This window comes from Grosmannia clavigera (assembly GCF_000143105.1).
Source record: "Grosmannia clavigera kw1407 unplaced genomic scaffold GCSC_167, whole genome shotgun sequence".
NCBI classification, from domain to species: domain Eukaryota; kingdom Fungi; phylum Ascomycota; class Sordariomycetes; order Ophiostomatales; family Ophiostomataceae; genus Leptographium; species Leptographium clavigerum.
Window position 1 is genome coordinate 579292 of NW_014040772.1, and position 17546 is coordinate 596837.

Below are 17546 nucleotides of genomic sequence, written 5' to 3' on the forward strand. Positions count from 1 at the left end.
AGTACTCCGTATGACGAGGACAACGAGCGCTTTTACGGATGCTCCCATGGCCAAAGAGCCGAGTCATGCCCTCGCTTCCAATGGCTGTCCGTCGTGTGTTTTCTATGACCAGATTAGACGGGCGGAACGCGCTGCCTCTGGACAGGCGACGTATTATGGACAGATGTTGACAGATGTTGACAGATTTTTGGCCGAGTTGAGTCATACAAGACCTCTTAGCGACCCCTGGCAAGGAAAAAAGCTGAAGCTCAGACGCAACGGACGCTATTCATACTCCGTAATACGGGCGAAGACGGCGCGGGGCCGCGCCAATTATTATAGAATTATAATAGGCGGGCAGAAAAAAAACCCCGACACCGCCCGAGTAGTAAACAGCCGGGAGAGACAGACGCTTCTTATCCTGCCCGTTCTGCTGTGCTTGTCAAGACGACAGACTGTCCTCTCGTGGTGCCGGCCATAAATCCAGTTTCCTGCTTTTCCCGCTCTTCCTTCACAGGCCTCGCGTCTACCTGCGACTTCTGTCCATACCCTCCTTTGCTCCACACGCGCTATCTTAAAACTGGGACCTCCTCCATTCTTTCCTTTTTTTCCCGCTTTCCCTCTTAGCCTATATTCCATTAATTGGGTTTTTTTTTTTGTGAACGGGGAAGGCAGTCCGTGCCCCTGATGCTAGAAATAAAACTGACCGCCACCACTGACTCAACTCCTATGGTGCTCCTTCACCTCGCAGGCCTCTACCACAATGTCGCTCGCAACGTCCACGGTCAAGGAGGCCATCACGGAGGGCCTGATTGGTCATGAGAAATCTTCGCAGCTGTCGGCGCAAACACGAATTCGCTTCCTCAAGCATGCCGTCAAGGATGCCGAGACCGGAGAGCTGTTCATGAAACTCGACCAGTTTCTCGATGCTGTCGCGCCCGAGGGCTCGGACTTTGTAAGTTGCAGCATCCCCCGTTCTCAGTGGACTGTTTCGGAGTGTCCTCTTCTCGCTTCTAACACCCCGCCCAAAGCACAAAATCCAGCGGGAGCAGTACACGATTCTCTTTCCCGTGGTGGACCGCCAACGTCGCGGCCGCGTGTCCCTGGCCGACTGGGCGTACTTTGAGAACATCCTGGCCAAGCCTGACGCCGAGTACGAGATCGCATTCCGGCTGTTCGACGCCGAGGGCCTCGGCACCGTCCGCTATGACGACTTCCGGCGGCTGTACGAGCTTAACAAGGGCACCGACAGCATCCCGTTCAACTGGGACTGCGAGTGGACCCGGCTGTACATTGGCGACAAGCGCAAGCGTCACGACCTGGACTACGCCCAGTTCTCGCAGATGCTGCGCGGCCTGCAGGGCGAGCGCATACGCCAGGCCTTCCAGCTACTCGATCGTGACGGCGACGGCTACATTGAGCCGCAGGAATTTGAGCGCATCATCGTCGAGACGGCGCGCCACAAGCTGTCAGACCATCTGCTGGCGCACCTGCACACGCTCTGCAACATCTCCCAGGGCAGCAAGGTCTCGTATGCCAATGTACGGGCGTTCCAGAACGTGGTGACCGAGATGGACCTCGTCGAGCTCATCGTCCACCGCGCCTGTGCCAAGGCTACCGACGGCAAGATCACGCGCACCGACTTCCTCAACCAGGCTGCCCGCACTGCGCGCTTCTCTCTCTTCACGCCCATGGAGGCCGACATCCTCTTTCACTTTGCCAGTATTGACGAGCCGTCGGGCCGGCTGGGCTTGGCTGACTTTGCCAAGGTGCTCGACCCATCATGGCGCAGCCAGGAGGCACATCTGTCCTCGGCCGCAGCTGCTGCTGCTGCGGTCGGCACGGGCGCCGGACAGCCCAAGGCGCGATCGGCTGCCCGGTCATTCCTGTCGGACGCGCTCGAGTCGGCGTACAACTTCGGGCTAGGCAGCATAGCTGGCGCGTTTGGCGCGCTGATGGTGTACCCGATCGATCTGGTCAAGACGCGCATGCAGAACCAGCGTGATGCACGGCCGGGCGAGCGCCTGTACAACAACTCGATTGACTGTTTCCGCAAGGTGGTGCGCAACGAGGGCTTCCTGGGCCTGTACTCGGGCGTGCTGCCGCAGCTCGTGGGTGTGGCGCCGGAGAAGGCCATCAAGCTGACGGTCAACGATCTGGTGCGCGGCTGGTTCACGCGCAAGGATGGCAGCATCTGGGTGGGACACGAAATGCTGGCGGGTGGTAGTGCTGGTGCCTGTCAAGTGGTGAGTTTCAAATATTTGTTCTTCTGATCTTTTGATATTCTGACTTGTTTCCTCTCATACTAATCCACCTAGGTCTTTACGAACCCGCTGGAGATTGTTAAGATCCGCCTGCAGGTGCAGGGCGAGGTGGCCAAGAGCGTCGAGGGTGCACCCAGACGGTCGGCCATGTGGATCATCCGCAACTTGGGCCTGGTGGGCCTGTACAAGGGTGCGTCGGCGTGTCTGCTGCGTGACGTGCCGTTCTCGTGCATCTACTTCCCGACGTACAGTCACCTGAAGAAGGACTTGTTCGGCGAGTCCAGGACGAAGAAGCTGGACGTGTGGCAGCTGCTGACGTCCGGCGCCATTGCTGGCATGCCGGCTGCATACCTGACAACGCCGTGCGACGTGATCAAGACCCGGCTACAGGTGGAGGCCCGCAAGGGCGACACGCAGTACACGGGTCTGCGCCACGCTGCCAGCACCATCTGGAAGGAGGAGGGTTTCAAGGCCTTCTTCAAGGGCGGACCGGCACGCATCCTGCGGTCGTCGCCGCAGTTCGGCTTCACGCTGGCGGCGTACGAGGTGCTGCAGACCCATCTCCCGTATCCGGGCCAGAGCAACAAGAAGAACAAGGAGCTGCTTCTGTCGGGTGCTGGCGCAGTCGATGCGTCCAGTCCGGTGATTCGCAGCCGCAATGCGCTCCGGATCATCCTGGACCTGGACGAGAACTTTGGAAAGCTGCGACTGCCGGATCAGAAGGGCTGGCAGTCACTGCCCAACAGCCTGAGCGGCCGGGCATGATAGACGGATGATCTTTTGTCGTCCTGGGCGGCTTTCTCGGTCATTTCGCATGTATGGAGAAGGCAGACAAAATGTGAGGGAGGGGGAGGGAGGGGGAAACAAAGGCAATCTGTTGCCCTGGTAAGATGTTATGGCATCCGGCGTTTTAGGATACAAGCGACAAATCGTTGTCGTTTCTCTGTTTGATTGTGTTTCTTTCGCGTGTGGCTATCCGTTGTGCTGTTTCTCACATCCCCTCTCTCGCTCTCTTATTGTCCATCGTCCTTTCCTTCTCTCCTATATTTTACCCTTTCTGCACATAGAAAAGACAAGTAGACGGCAGGCGCGGGGGCACGAGTTGCTGCTAGGCGTCTTAGTGTCTATGCGGTGTATGCGCTCCCGCTTCGGGGCGCTTAGTTAGCACTCACAAATGGCAAATGGCAAATGGCAAATGGCAAATGGCAAATGGCAAATGGTCGAATCGGCAGGCAGAATTAGAGGGGCTTACGCAGCGGCTGAGTACTCACATGTGTTTAGGCTGCGGCGAGAAAATGCAACCCCTTGCCGGTCTTTTATCCCTCCTTGCCCCGACACACACCAAAGACCGACCAACTGGCCGTGCTGCAGCAGCCATGGATGTTTTGGGCACCGTCTCCAGCCTGTGCGGCTGGGTCTACACCCTCGCCTGGTCGCTTTCCTTCTACCCGCAGCCGACGCTGAATGCGCGCCGTCGGTCGACGAGCGGAACGACGATTGACTTTCCGTTTATCAACACTCTAGGTATCTCTGGATTTCCTTTCGGTGGCCGACCGGCACTGACGCTTGTTGTACTGTGTCTCTCTAGGCTTCCTCGCCTACCTGCTTTCCAACCTGGCGCTGCGCTACTCGGCCACCGTCCGGGGCGAATATGCGGCGCGCCACCACGGGCTCGCGCCCACGGGCGCCTTCAACGACGTGGCCTTTGCATCGCACGCCTTTGTGCTCTCGCTCGTGACGGTGTCGCAGTACTTCTTGCCGACCTGGTGGCGGATTGCGGCCGGCCCAGGCTCGGGTGTCAGCCGGCGGCCGTCGCGCTTCATCCTGTTCGTGGCGGCCGGCTCGGTCACCGTGATCGGTGGGCTCGTCGCGGTGGTGCTGTACGAGCACAGCGGCTCGGCCGTCGGCTCGCCGGCCGGCGCGTGGGCCTGGCTCGACGTCGTGTACGCGCTCGGCTACGTCAAGCTCGTCATCACGCTGATCAAGTACTCGCCACAGCTGCTGGCCAACTGGCGCAACCGCAGCACGCACGGCTGGAGCATCGTGCAGATCATCCTCGACTCCGTCGGTGGCGTGCTCAGTATCGTCCAGCTGCTGCTCGACAGCTACAGCCAGGGCGATTGGTCCGGCCTGACCGGCAACCCCGTCAAGCTGCTGCTCGGCAACGTCTCCATCTTCTACGACATCCTCTTTATTGTCCAGCACTTTGTCCTGTACAAGAGCAGCGGCAGCGATGGAGATGACGGCGACGGTGCCGACGGCCTCGACAGCGGCCGCGCGGCCGTCACCGGCAGCACCAGCGAGCGGGATCCCCTGCTGTAGAGCGTGGGCGCACGAGAGCGTCTTGGCGAAGCGTCGATCCATGCGACAGCGCGGGAGAGCAGCTGTGGGTCGTCTCGATTGACCGGTCGAAAGACATGGGAGCAAATGCCTGTCGTGTGCGGACAGGAGTAATACGGAGTGAGATACGGAAGAATGGACAAGGCTAGAGTAGATCAATATATAGCTGTAAATAAGTAAATTGGCACAGCCAATTTGGATAGGAAATATAATAGGCTAAAAAGGCCAGAAATGACCAATAGTATGCTGCCGTGCTTGTGGTCTCTTGCTGTCTTCTCCCATGGCCAATACGGACGGTCATTGGGTGGAGGAGAGGACGTGGCGAAGAGCGCAATCAAATACCTCTTTCCGTCCCCTCTTGTATTCCCTGCGACGTCGGCCTTTCCCTGACAAGGCTGTGTTTGGTATGTCTTGTTTGCGAACCCCCTCTTGTAACCGAGATTCTGCAAGAGGTGGAGAGAAGGAGCGGCTGCTTTTTGCGTCTGACCGGACGTGCCTTCTGTGCCACGTAGGCGTTGTCTGAGCCGGCAATTCCACCAGAGGTCCCCAGAGGTCACAAAATACAGCAGCCACCACAGCTGTCACGGCAGCTTCCACGGCTTCCAGCATAGCAACGGTATGACGAAAAGTAAACAACTGCAGGGAGGCTGCTCTTCCTGTTGCTCTATCCATTGGCACCCAACATCTACTCCATGCCCCGTCCTCTTCCCGTCCTCCACCATGTCACCTAGCTTACTGACGGTTGGCAGGTTTTTATGCCGTCGACAATGTATTGTCCGACATGTCCTCTCGTCTTGTCCACTCATAATTGTCTTGGAATCGTGTCTGCGCCATCCTCCTCCGGTGAAATAGGACCGGCCGGACCGAATACCGCTGGCATGGGATCGTCCCTATGCAGACCTCGAATTTGTTGTCACTAGCCATAAGTGTTGGATCGCTCCCGTTTAATGACCCCATCCTAAGACATGAGTTTTCTTTTTCTTGGACATTGCACCTCTTCTTGGGTTTCTTTCGACTCCGTTTCCCGCTTTTAATGGCGGAAATCCAGAACCCGACGAATATTGCTCTCGATGTATACCGGTTGGCGCAGCGTAATTCTCCAGAGCTCCTTCTGTGTCTCCCTGTGTCTCCCTAATAGCTACCTATCTTTCCTCTCACCGGAAGGAGCGATTCTGGACGGTGGTTGTATTTGGTGTGTCGAGCAAGGCTTACCTTTCACTTCCCCCCGTTCTCCGGCCGATAGTTGGGAGCGCCCCATATTGTGTGCTCGTTAATATTTTTTATATAATAAGACTTGTTCGTCGCTTCCGCCCCCCGCAAATTCAAAGACAAAATAGTATGCTCGCAAATAAATCTTGAGATATGTCTCGCACGTTTCTGCTCCCAACTCGATGCTCTCATCCCAACTCCCTTTCCTTCTCTCCTCGTCTTCCTCTCACATCCTTGCCCCGTATCATCGTCAACAGCCTGACGGTTGACTGAGTTGAGTTTTTGTTAACCTTGAGCAGCCATACGCAACATACAGAGACAAAAATGTCCATGGGACTTGTTGGCCAAGACGAGGACGACGATGACGTCCGCAAGATCGTGGGTCCCCTCATCCATGACCCGGCCCTCCCACCCTCGTTTATTTAGGGCCTCCTCCCAGTGCCGATGATACAAGGCCCTGACGAACACCTCATCCAGGTCCACGCCGTGGCTTTGACCATCGGCGAACTGGGCTGGCTCGGACCAGCTGCAGCAGTGCCCCCAATCCCCGGCTACGAGATGTCCGGCACCGTAGTCGAAGCGCCCAAGACGTCACCCTTCCAGCCAGGCACCGAAGTCTACGCCTGCACCAGCTTTGCTCGCCAGGGAAACGCGCGCGAGTTCACCATCGCCTTGACAGAGGAACTGGGCCAAAGGCCGGAGAACCTCTCCTGGGAGGAGGGCGGCCACGGTGCCCTTATCGGCTCTAACGGCCTGGCAGGCTCTCTTCGTTCACGGCGGCCTCAGCCTGCCCTCGCTACGACCGATCGCCGTCGCCGCGGAAAGGCCACAGCCGAGACAACAGACACCACTCTCTGCAGCTACTACTGCTCCTCCCTCCATACCGCCGCAAGCTTCATCGACATGGCACCAACCGCAGCGTTCGCTGAGCATTACAGGCTGTGGCGCCAATGCTACCAAGCGCGTGCTCATCACCGCTGCGGCCGGTGGTGTCGGCCTCTGGGCCGTCCAGCTGGCCCGGCTGGCTGGTGTCGGTCACATCACGGCCACTTGCGGGGAGGGAAACGTGGGCTTTGTCCGCAGCCTGGGGGCCCACCGCGTGGTGGACTATGCGGCAAACAGAAACAACAGCAGAGACAAGTACGACCTTGTGCTTGACTGCGTCGGCGGCGATGTCCTGCGCTATGCCTGGACTCGTGCACGCCACGGCGGCATCGTCATCAGCGTGGCGGCTCCAGCCGACCAGTTCAGGCCCGAATCGGGCGTCGGGATGGATGTTCGCAGTGCTTGGTTCAATGTCGAGGCCAACAGCCGACAGTTGCAGGCCATCACGGATCTGATCGAAGCAGAGATGGCTAGGGCCGCCTTCGACTCTGCTTTCCCGTTGGCTCAGCACGAGGAGGCCTTTGGAAATGCCTATAGTGGACATCTACGCGGCAAAGTGGTCTTGCGATTGGCATGAGAAGCCGTTGCCCAATGTAGGACCACCGTGTCTAAGGCATTTGGCTCTCCCAGATATCAACATCTTAGTTCAAGACTAGAAAAGATGGGCCTCAGTCTCTACTATTCAGCCCTGTTTTTTTGCCGTGCAACCAAAAAAAAACAATCAAAGGAGCTGCCCAGCAGTCTCACGACAAACGGAGCACACGTGGTGCAACGAAGAAAGCACATCTAACTAAACATACGATTATGAGCAACTAGGAGGGATACGGGGATATTGGGATGGATTTGTTCGCCAAGCCACAGAAAAACAGAATAGAAAAGACGTCCTCGCTCAGCATCCAGCCCTTGCATGTTGGGTGTTTCGGGGTTTCCACCGTCCGAGCAGCCTTACATAGTATGCGTACTCCGTACTTGCAGGATATGTTGCCGCATGATTTGGCCTAGACAGACAAGGACTAATTAGCAATACCCCTGTAAAATGGGCTCCACATGGGCGGGGTGCAAAGATCATCGTAATCAACTGGCTGCTGAAAGCATAACATTGTCCGTGCCTCAGGCACCAAAACTGACCGTTCACACGCAAAGCGTCAAATTGCACCTTCCCCCTCAAAAACGGGGGGAGCAGTCGCGCCTGCCACGAGCGACGCGACAATTTTATTTTTATTGTTTTATTTTTTATTTACCGATCCATCTTTCTGGTGCATCATCGCCCTTTTTTCCCAATTTGAAATTCACACCCCTCAACACCCAAATCCCACCATCCACTCTTCGCTGACCATCCAGCTGCGCGCGTTCTGCGCGCGACCACTGCTTCCTTGTTGTATTTAGCTGCACTGTGTCGTTCTTCCACCACCGACGATGGCCGATGTAGAAACGAGCAGCGCAGCTGTCGTCGCAAACGACAACGCGACGACGGCTTCACAGCGGCGGTCCGGACGCGTTGTACGGCCTCCGACCAAGTACATGGCCGATGCCGTCCCGACAGCCAAGCGCAAGCGCTCGCTCGGCGACGGCCTGGCGCACAGCGACGATGAAGCCGATGCGGCAGATGAGGACCTCATGAGCCAAAACGAGGACGGCGACGAGGCAGCCGATGACGACGACGACGATGACGATGACGACGATGACGACGGCGACGAAGACGAGTCCGGAGCAAAGAGACGGTCACGCTCTCAGAGAAAAGCAAGCGCACCGCCACGGTCGGTGAAGCGCGCCGCCAAGAAACCCAAGCTCAATGGGAGCCACGCAGCCAGCCTTCCGTCCCGGCCGAAAAAGACGGTTCGGGTTGCTGTCACCGTTGAGGTGGACGGCGATCATGGGAGCGAGCTCTACGGTATGGTGCCTCTCGTGTCGCTGGCGCTGTGTCGCTGTGTCGCTGCTTGCGTTTGCTGACGTTCTGTGATAGCCGATATCTTTTCGTCCGGTGACAACAGCGCAGATGTTGCTGCCCGATGGTACGAGAAGTACCAGGCTGGCAACCAGGTTTCTGTTGCCGACCTGATCAACTGTATCCTCTCTGCTGCCGGATGCGACCACCACGTGACAGAGGACGACATCAATGACCCCGACAACTGTTCCAACCGGTTGACGGAGCTACAAGAAATATACGAAGATGTAAGGGCGTCCTGACTACGGTTCGGCACCGACGTGTGTGCGTGTAGAGCGATGGACAGGTTGTGCTGACAGCCGTTTCTCTCCCCCAATGCAGCAAAAAATTACCGAGTATCCATTGATTGCCAAGTCGCGGTCATCCCGGTCATTCCGAGAGCTTCTTGTGCAGTTCTTCCAGTCGATGATCAACGTGCTACACGACACCGAAGTTCTCTACAAACAGCCAGAACTGATGGAGAACGTGGTCCGATGGGTGGCATCGCTATCGTCATCCACACTCCGCCCCTTTCGCCACACCGCAACGACTGTTGCCCTGGCTATGCTTGACGGCCTGGTCGATGTGGCCAAGAAGCTGGATGAGCGGATCAACAAGATGACGCAGCAAGTTGAGACGCAGAAAGGACGGAACGGCCGGGCAAAGGGCAAGGACCCGAGACTCACAGCATTTGAGGCCAGCCTGCGCGAAGCTGGCAAGAACCGGGAACGTGCAGCTGAGTTGATGAAGGAGTTCTTCGACACTGTCTTTGTGCACCGATACCGTGACGTTGATCCGCGCATCCGGACAGAATGCATCGAGGCGCTTGGCTCCTGGGTCTGGCTGTTGCCTGCTGTCTATAGGCAGCCCGAATACCTACGCTACCTAGGCTGGATGCTCTCAGACGGGAACCCAGCCACTCGCCAGGAGGTGCTGCGACAATTGGGCCGGGTCTTCAAGCGGGATGCCGGCAAAATGGGCCACTTCATCGACCGCTTCCGCGGCCGCCTAATCGAGATGGCGACAAAGGATGCCGACCTGGGTGTTCGTGTGACAGCTATCGGCGTTGCAGAACAGCTCCGACCGTCAGGGCTGCTGGATCCCGACGAAATCGACCAGGTTGGTCGGCTTATTTTCGACTCTGAGGTGCGGATACGGAAGGCTGTGGTCAACTACTTTGCCGACTGCGTCCGGGACTACGCCTCGATCAAGCTTGACGAGGTGGGTGGCGAAGAGACCATGCTAGAGCTTTTTGGCAAGGGCCAGAACCGAACCGGGCAGCTGGACACACCCCGGCGCGACTGGATCTACGTCAAGAGCCTAGCAGACACCATGTACGGGTACGAAGTGCAGCTGGGTCTTGGCACTAAGAATGCCGAGCACACTTACGGCCTGGATGCTGCTGCGGAGGTCACTGGTGCTGTTGCTCCGGAGACAAGCCGTCTTGCCCTGGCTACGCAGGTCTTGGTGGACAAGATTCCCGAAGTCGCAGACTGGGACATCCTGGCTGGCTACCTGTTATACGATCACAGCGTGGAGACCAAAGGGCGCGGCCGCAACAAGTCCAAGACGACGGAGACGACGTTCCGGGCTGCCGTAGCGCCAGATGAGAAGCAGGAAGCGCTGCTGCTGGAGATCCTCACGGCAGCGGCCAAGGCGACTCTTGCCTCTGGTGTCCAGGGAGGCCGCCTCCGCAGGCGGTTTGACGGCGGTGCTCATGCCGGCTCTTCGTCATCGGTGGCAGCAACGGCGCAGGCAGCAGCCGACAACACAGAAGCAGCAGCGATGCAGCTGGCGGCCTTACTGCCGAGGCTGCTTCGCAAGTTTGGCGCCGAGCCCAGCACGGCGGTCACGGTTCTGAGGCTGGAGCAGTCGCTTGATCTCGCCGTGTTCCAGCAGCTGCGACAGGACACTTCCACGTTTGAAGTTCTCCTGGACGAGGTCTGCACGCAATTTACGCGCCACGCCGACATGGCAGTCGTCTCCGAGGCGGCTGCTGCCCTTCTGCACGCGCGTCAGTACGATGAGCTTGAAGAGATTGTGGACAGCAGGGTATCAGCGCTATGGGAGGCAAACATCAATTCGCTCCGCAACTTTGACAAGTCTTGTGAGCTCTCGGCACGCCGGAACCTCAAGGCATCGCTGGCCACAGAGCTGTCGGTGACGCTGTTCAAGATCAGCAAGCTTGCATCCATCTCCGACTGCACGGATGTAATGGAGGAGGAGGGAACCGGGACAGAGTCGACGTCACCGGCCATTGACATTCTCGTCAAAACACTACGCCGCGGCAAATTTGAGGAAGTTGACGAGGACCTCGATAACATCGAGGACGGTCTGACAATGCACGCCATGGCAGCCTGCCAGTTCTACTTCATGTGGAAGATGCGGGCGATTGTCCTTTCTGTGGAGGCAAAGGCGGACGTGCTCAGCACGACGATCGATCGGCTGTCCATTCTGAAGCGTGACTTTAACCAGAATGTGATCCACACGTTCTCCTCGCGCGGATACAATGACGATCTGCGGCTCTACGCGGTCGGTTCGTACTGCGATATGCACGTGCTATTTGCCAGTCTCCGCAAGCACCTGAACGAGCCGGCCACGATGGCCAAGTATGTCGGTCTTGGCCGGCTGATTGACCAGATACCTTCGGCGCTGGTGAAGGAGCTGGTGTCGGTGCTGGACGCGGCGGAGCGGTCGTTTGCCAAGAAGAGCAAGAGGACGCTGAACGAGCCGGCCGAAGACGAGGATCCGGCCGAGGATCCGCTGGATGACGAGGATGAAGAAGAGGACGAGGAGGTGCAAGAGTCGGCAGAAGAGCGGCAGGCGGCCGAGATGAAGGCCGAGCGATCGCTCTGTGACCTGACCAGCCACTACGTTATGGCCATTGTGGCGCGGGTACTCGACAGCTCGGGCTCACAAGCGGGCAAGCTGCGGCGACGTCTGCTGCGCAACCAGACGAAGCTGGGCCACAGCTACAAGGAGATTGTGGCGTTCCTGGACGAGAAGAAGGCCAGCGAAGTGCTGCTGGCAAACGGCCGGAAGAAGGGCGAGGCAAGGGTCACAGCCAAGGGCAAGGAGCCACAAGCGGGCGGCGTGCGTCTGACGACTCCTGGTGCTGATGCGGATGCTGGTGTTGAGGCTGAAGCCGATGCTCTCGACATGGACTTGGACATGGATGCCAGCGAAGACCATGGAATCCTGATTGGAGCGCCGACACCGGCGGCTGATCTGGACGACGACGAGCTGAACGATCTGCTTGCCACGCCTGAGCCGGAAGAGGGCACGGAGGAGGATCTTCGACGGAGAGAGCTGCTGGACACGGCGCTGGACGAGGAGGACGAGGAGGACGACGGCGACAAGGGCGGTAATAACGACGATGATGACAGTATTCTTGGGGATTAAGGGAAGCATAATTGTCGGGCTGCCTCGGCTCGACCTTTGATGGCACGTGATCTGTTGTTGAGTCTCTCAAGAACAAAACGTGTATCAATTTTGCATCTAGTTTTCTATTTCCACCTCTGTTTCTTCTCATGTATGGATACGGGATCGCGGCGGGAAGCCTTGGCAGCAATGGACCTGAGTTTCTTCATGCGGCAGTTTGGGTGGTTAGTCAGCAGATGCCAGCTACCTGTACTCCATATACGAAGCCCTTGCTACAGTATGAGCGAAACGAAAAACATGTCTTACTGGCTAGATGCAACAGTTTTTGGCAACATGTACAGTGTCGGAAGGTAAAAGAAGGCAGGGCCCGTCCATTAGGGCCCTACGAACCGCTTATCTTTGTCCCAAACAGCGCAAACATGCGTTTCCACGTGCGCTTGCCGTTGCTGTTCTCGTCGCCTGCATCTTTGGCTCCATACTGCCACACACAGCAGACAAACGGCCGATTGCTGACCGTCTTGGAAATGTCATCATCCTCCACAGGCCGTGAAGGCAGTTCTGTTTGAGGCTGTTGTGCTGTGTCGGGCTTCTGCCGGCCCTTTTGGCTGTCGTGCCACTCGTCGTCGGATGAGTCTTGTGGTGGCAGAAATGTCTGTCCGGGCTTTGCATTCTGCGCTCTCTGCTTCTGCTGCTGCTGCTTCTTCTTCTGCTCTTCCCGCTTCTTCTGCTCTCCCTTCTGCCGCTGGGCAGCCGCGGCCACCTCGGCCTCTCGCTTGGCGCGCAGCTGCAGCCGCTTCTTCTCCTCCAGATCGCCCCACAGCACAAACATCTTCTCGCGCAGGGCGTCCAGTGCGTCGACGTTGCAGCGCAGGTCGCACGCGTTCAGGCCCGTCAGCATCTGTGCCCCGGCATTGTCGACGACGGTCCAGATGCGCGCGGGCGGCGTCGCGGACGGCGTCGCGGACGGCGTCGCATCCTCGAGCAGTAGGGCAAACCGCCACTCCCAGACCAGCGGGACACGCGCACGGCCACTCGCTCCCGGCTGGGTCGCTCTGTCCTCGTTGCTGTCACCGGTATCCGTATCGCGCTCGTAGTCCGACAGGATGTCTAGCACATGGGGTCGTCGGCCGACGGCAAAGCTCTCCAGACGTGACGGCCGAAAGTCGACAACACGCACCTGCGCGCGGAACTTGACGTTTACAAACGGCAGCGGCAACAGTCCTGCTGCCTTTTGGTCAGCCGTGTCTGTCTGGCAACAGAAAGGCTCGAGCGCATCCGCCAGTCTCGTGATCGCCCGGTGTTGGTTCTCAGACACGATGCTACTGTTAAGGTTTGGTGCCATCATCCCCTCGGGCAGCTGTCCGTTCCCGTCGTCGCCGGGGGCATTTGTGCCAAACTGCTTGGACCGCAGCAGCCCCCGCTGCTCCTTGGCCCTGTTCTGTTTCTTGTTTTGCGCTGGCTCGCCGTCGGCTTTCCGCTTCTTCTGGGACATAACCTTGCATTGGACCTTGTAGTCTCGATACCGTCGCAAAGCGGCTTTGTGTCGCGGGTCGATCGAATCTCTGTCCCCCGGATTCACCTCGATACAGCTGACCCGGATCGGACTTCCGTAAGCGTGGTCATCCCGCATAAAGCCTTCGAGGTAGGCTCCATTGCGACCCATCTTGACCTGAACATTTCCCAACTCTACCCAATTGCTTGCAGTCACGTAATCTCGGATGTAACTTGCATGGGGCTCATAGCAGGTCACCTGCATGCTCATTTTCCCCCGTGGGCCAGTCCAATCCGACAACAGTTTGCTGCTGACATTGGCGGTGGAATTGTTCAGGTAGCCATGTGCATCGCCCACCTGTGTGCTCTGTCCAGGCTTGCCGTCGGGCACGTCGAAGTCCTGGAAGCGGGTATTCTCGGTGTAGTCCGTAATCCACAGTGTTACATAATCGTGGATGGGCAATGGCTTGTGCGCAACCCTGGCGATGAGATTGTAAAACTTGCCATCCGTCACGTCCTTCAGGGTGCTGAATTTGTCTGCGATGTTCAATGTCTTTGCCGCCTCTATAGCAAACTCGACTGGCTCCAAAATGACAGTTTTTTGAATGTGGTGGAAGAGCCATGAGACGTATTTGCTTTCTTCCGGCGTGGACGGTTTTTTGCTCTGAGTTGGATTCCATGTCGGTGGTCTTCGAGCAGAAGTCGGCAGTTCTGGTTCTAGAGGGATTTTGGTGGCCGCATATACGCAAATGGTAGTCGAGAAATTGGTCACAATTGATCTCACCCCCCCATAATCTTGCACCTGCACAAGTAAGAGCACCGAGCATTAGTGACCATGCATGGCAGCGGGAGGAAAAAGGGAGCCCACCTTTGCCTGTCGAATCAGCACGACGTCAGCGGCACTGACTACAGGCATCTCCTCTCGATTTTTACCGAATACGTGTAGAGCAAGAGTGGCGTAATCGTCTTGCAAAGATATATCGTATAGTTTCAAAGTTGTCTTGACTTCTAGAGAGGGCAGACAAAAGTCAGCCAAAAGTATCAAAGCTGATATTAGAAACGACGTACGGCCGGGTTTGATGGTCATTGGAAGCCGACAGTCTTTGACAAGACCCATTACATTGACAAAGACGCCAAGGCCGGTGTTTCTGTTTAGGATATCGGACATCGGTGTATATGTTTTGGGCAACGGACGGCTGGTCGCAGACGCAGACGCAGGATCGAGGCCATTGTCGTTGGCGTGTCCTCCTGGGCTTGACGCTACGGCCACTGCCATCGCCCTTTTGCATGCCTCAAATGTCACTCGGAAGTTCTGTTTTAGATCGTAGTTTGTATCCCCAGCATGAGGTGAGGCATCTGATGCGGTCTGGGGTGTTATCGGGTTGCAAGCCCGTTTCTGTCTACATCGCGTCCGTAGACGCGTCGATCTAAATGGGACGCGGTTCGCCGCTCGAAATCACGTGATCAGAAGAATATATAATTGATGCCTTGTTTGTCAGGCCCGAAGAAGAGATTGGCTGACTGGTTTGCACCCCACTATGGCCCCACTCAGCAGTAAATGCGCACTGTCTTACAGCGTAAAATAGAGCTGGTAATACAGTGTCTCATTGACTCCGGGTGGCCACTGCGGGCGGCTCCTTCTTCTCTCTTCCACAGTGTAAAAAGCGCCCTTTCCGTTTCCACCTAAGAAAGTCTTAATATTTCCCCCCTCTTCACTTTTTTTCTGTTTTCTTCGTTTTCTGCAACCAAAACAAAACACGTTGTAGAGATCTGCCCGTTTTTGAGCCTACCTCTGCTCGTTCAAGTTTTGTACTGCGTGGGGCCGGCTTTGCTTTCCTCGATACTCTACTGGGTCATCGTAACCTTTTCTTCTTCCCATACCTGCCTTCGCCCCTCCTCGGCTCTCCCCTCCAGGCGGAGCAACCAAAACAAAGCAAAAAAACACACACCACATCAACCAGCCTCAACCCCCTTCCAGCTTTCAGCCATGGCGGAACGGTACATTCCCGAGCATCGGCGGACGCAGTTCAAGGCGAAGAACACATTTAAGCCAGAGGAGCTGCGTCGTCGTCGCGAGGAGCAGCAGGTGGAAATTCGCAAAGCCAAGCGCGAGGAGAATTTGGCCAAGCGCCGTGGTATTGGCAGTGGTGATCAGCGGCCTGGTGCGTCGCTTGGTGCGGCCCCGGACAGCGACGATGACACGGCTCCGACTGAGTCCCAGGTAAGAGTTGACTGTTGGGAGATACTGTTCTTATTGATTTTACTGCCGGTTGCAACTCAGCCTCACATGTACTGACGGTGTGACAGCTGAACGAGGACCTCCCGCAGATGGTACAGGGCGTGTTTTCCGACCAAATCGAGCTCCAGATCCAGGCGACGACCAAGTTCCGGAAACTGCTCTCCAAGGAGCGGAACCCTCCGATTGAGGAGGTGATCAAGACAGGCGTTGTCAGCCGGTTTGTCGAGTTCCTCCGGTCGCCACACACGCTGGTGCAGTTCGAGGCGGCGTGGGCCTTGACCAACATTGCCAGCGGGTCGGCAACACAGACGCAGGTGGTTATCGAGGCCGGCGCTGTGCCCATTTTTGTCGAGCTGCTGTCAAGCCCGGAGCCGGATGTGCGCGAGCAGGCTGTGTGGGCGCTGGGCAACATTGCCGGCGACAGCCCGCAGTGCCGCGACTACGTGCTGAGCTGTGGAGCGCTCAAGCCGCTGCTTGCACTTTTGGGCGACAGCCGGAAGCTTAGCATGCTCCGCAACGCGACATGGACGCTGAGCAACTTCTGCCGTGGCAAGACGCCGCAGCCGGACTGGAACACTGTAAGTGCGAGGAGACAAGAGGAGACATTGAACGACAGCTGACCAGCATAGATTCAACCGGCCCTGCCGGTGCTCTCGAAGCTGGTGTACAGCCTGGACGACGAGGTTCTCATCGACGCCTGCTGGGCGATCTCGTACCTGTCGGACGGGTCAAACGACAAGATCCAGGCAGTGATCGAGGCCGGGATTCCGCGGCGGCTCGTGGAGCTGCTGATGCACGCATCGACGTCGGTGCAGACGCCGGCGCTGCGTTCGGTCGGCAACATTGTGACGGGCGACGACGTGCAGACGCAGGTGATTATCAACTGCGGCGCGCTGTCGTGCCTGCTGTCGCTGCTGAGCTCCAACAAGGACGGCATCCGCAAGGAAGCGTGCTGGACAATCTCAAACATCACGGCCGGCAACTCGGCGCAGATCCAGGCGGTGATCGATGCCAACATCATCCCACCGCTGATCCACCTGCTGTCAAACGGCGATTTGAAGACGCGGAAAGAGGCGTGCTGGGCCATCAGCAACGCGACGTCTGGCGGGCTACAGAAGCCGGAGCAGATCCGCTACCTGGTAGCGCAGGGCTGCATTAAGCCGCTGTGCGACCTGTTGGCCTGCCCGGACAACAAGATCATTCAGGTGGCGCTGGACGGGTTGGAGAACATCCTGAAGGTGGGCGAGCTGGACCGCCAGGCAGCCGGTGAAGGTGTCGATGCCATCAACACGTACGCGCTCTTTATCGAAGAGTGCGGCGGAATGGAGAAGATCCACGACTGCCAGTCCAATGCCAACGAGGAGATCTACATGAAGGCATACAACATCATCGAGAAGTACTTCTCGGACGAAGACGAGGCGGACGAGACGCCGGCCCAGGCCCAGGGTCCCAACGGCACGTTTGGCTTTGGAGCCAACGGCGGCAGTCAGGGCGGCTTCAACTTTGCAAACGGCGGCGAGTCGATGGACATGTGAAGCAGCAATGGAGCACAGAACGGCTTCATGCACACCCCAAACACACTCCAATTCCCACACACAACACCGTACCCACTTCCCCTTTTCCCGAGAAACCCTAGTCACCAGTGAGAATCGGCGTTTGATCATATTTGTTACTGGCTTTTAATGTTTTTTTTTACCGGCTGAGCGTGTGCATCGCGACAGCACCGACACAACGATGGGGCCCTATGGTAGCTTGAAAGCTCCAGCCCGAAGCGAGAGAGTGGAAGCACGAAGGAGCAGATGTCCAGCGGAGGGGAGGAAAGTAGGAGATAGAG

At 57.4% G+C, this 17546-nt stretch overlaps 6 protein-coding genes across 6 annotated transcripts; 5 read left to right on the forward strand and 1 right to left on the reverse strand.

Annotated features, from left to right (window-relative positions):
* Nucleotides 1-742: 742 nt before the first annotated feature.
* CMQ_6170 (mitochondrial carrier protein) lies at nucleotides 743-3008 on the forward strand (the record flags this gene model as incomplete). The annotated part of the gene is made up of 3 exons (XM_014315235.1): nucleotides 743-934; nucleotides 1011-2225; nucleotides 2298-3008. 3 exons carry the CDS (start codon nucleotides 743-745, stop codon nucleotides 3006-3008), a joined length of 2118 nt encoding a protein of 705 aa, XP_014170710.1.
* Nucleotides 3009-3619: 611 nt separating this feature from the next.
* On the forward strand, nucleotides 3620-4565 carry CMQ_6483 (lysosomal cystine transporter; the record flags this gene model as incomplete). Its single annotated transcript, XM_014315548.1, has 2 exons — nucleotides 3620-3767; nucleotides 3832-4565. The coding sequence occupies 2 exons, from the start codon at nucleotides 3620-3622 to the stop codon at nucleotides 4563-4565; spliced, it is 882 nt and encodes a 293-aa protein (XP_014171023.1).
* Nucleotides 4566-6116: 1551 nt separating this feature from the next.
* On the forward strand, nucleotides 6117-7254 carry CMQ_6026 (alcohol dehydrogenase; the record flags this gene model as incomplete). The annotated part of the gene is made up of 3 exons (XM_014315091.1): nucleotides 6117-6170; nucleotides 6270-6561; nucleotides 6653-7254. 3 exons carry the CDS (start codon nucleotides 6117-6119, stop codon nucleotides 7252-7254), a joined length of 948 nt encoding a protein of 315 aa, XP_014170566.1.
* Nucleotides 7255-8093: 839 nt separating this feature from the next.
* On the forward strand, nucleotides 8094-12003 carry CMQ_6328 (nuclear cohesin complex subunit; the record flags this gene model as incomplete). The annotated part of the gene is made up of 3 exons (XM_014315393.1): nucleotides 8094-8568; nucleotides 8641-8849; nucleotides 8944-12003. 3 exons carry the CDS (start codon nucleotides 8094-8096, stop codon nucleotides 12001-12003), a joined length of 3744 nt encoding a protein of 1247 aa, XP_014170868.1.
* Nucleotides 12004-12364: 361 nt separating this feature from the next.
* On the reverse strand, nucleotides 12365-14641 carry CMQ_5934 (telomere-binding alpha subunit central domain containing protein; the record flags this gene model as incomplete). The annotated part of the gene is made up of 3 exons (XM_014314999.1): nucleotides 12365-14275; nucleotides 14342-14481; nucleotides 14542-14641. The coding sequence occupies 3 exons, from the start codon at nucleotides 14639-14641 to the stop codon at nucleotides 12365-12367; spliced, it is 2151 nt and encodes a 716-aa protein (XP_014170474.1).
* An 819-nt stretch (nucleotides 14642-15460) lies between these two features.
* CMQ_6045 (karyopherin alpha-1-like protein) lies at nucleotides 15461-17247 on the forward strand (the record flags this gene model as incomplete). The annotated part of the gene is made up of 3 exons (XM_014315110.1): nucleotides 15461-15694; nucleotides 15781-16290; nucleotides 16342-17247. 3 exons carry the CDS (start codon nucleotides 15461-15463, stop codon nucleotides 17245-17247), a joined length of 1650 nt encoding a protein of 549 aa, XP_014170585.1.
* Between the last annotated feature and the right edge of the window lie 299 nt (nucleotides 17248-17546).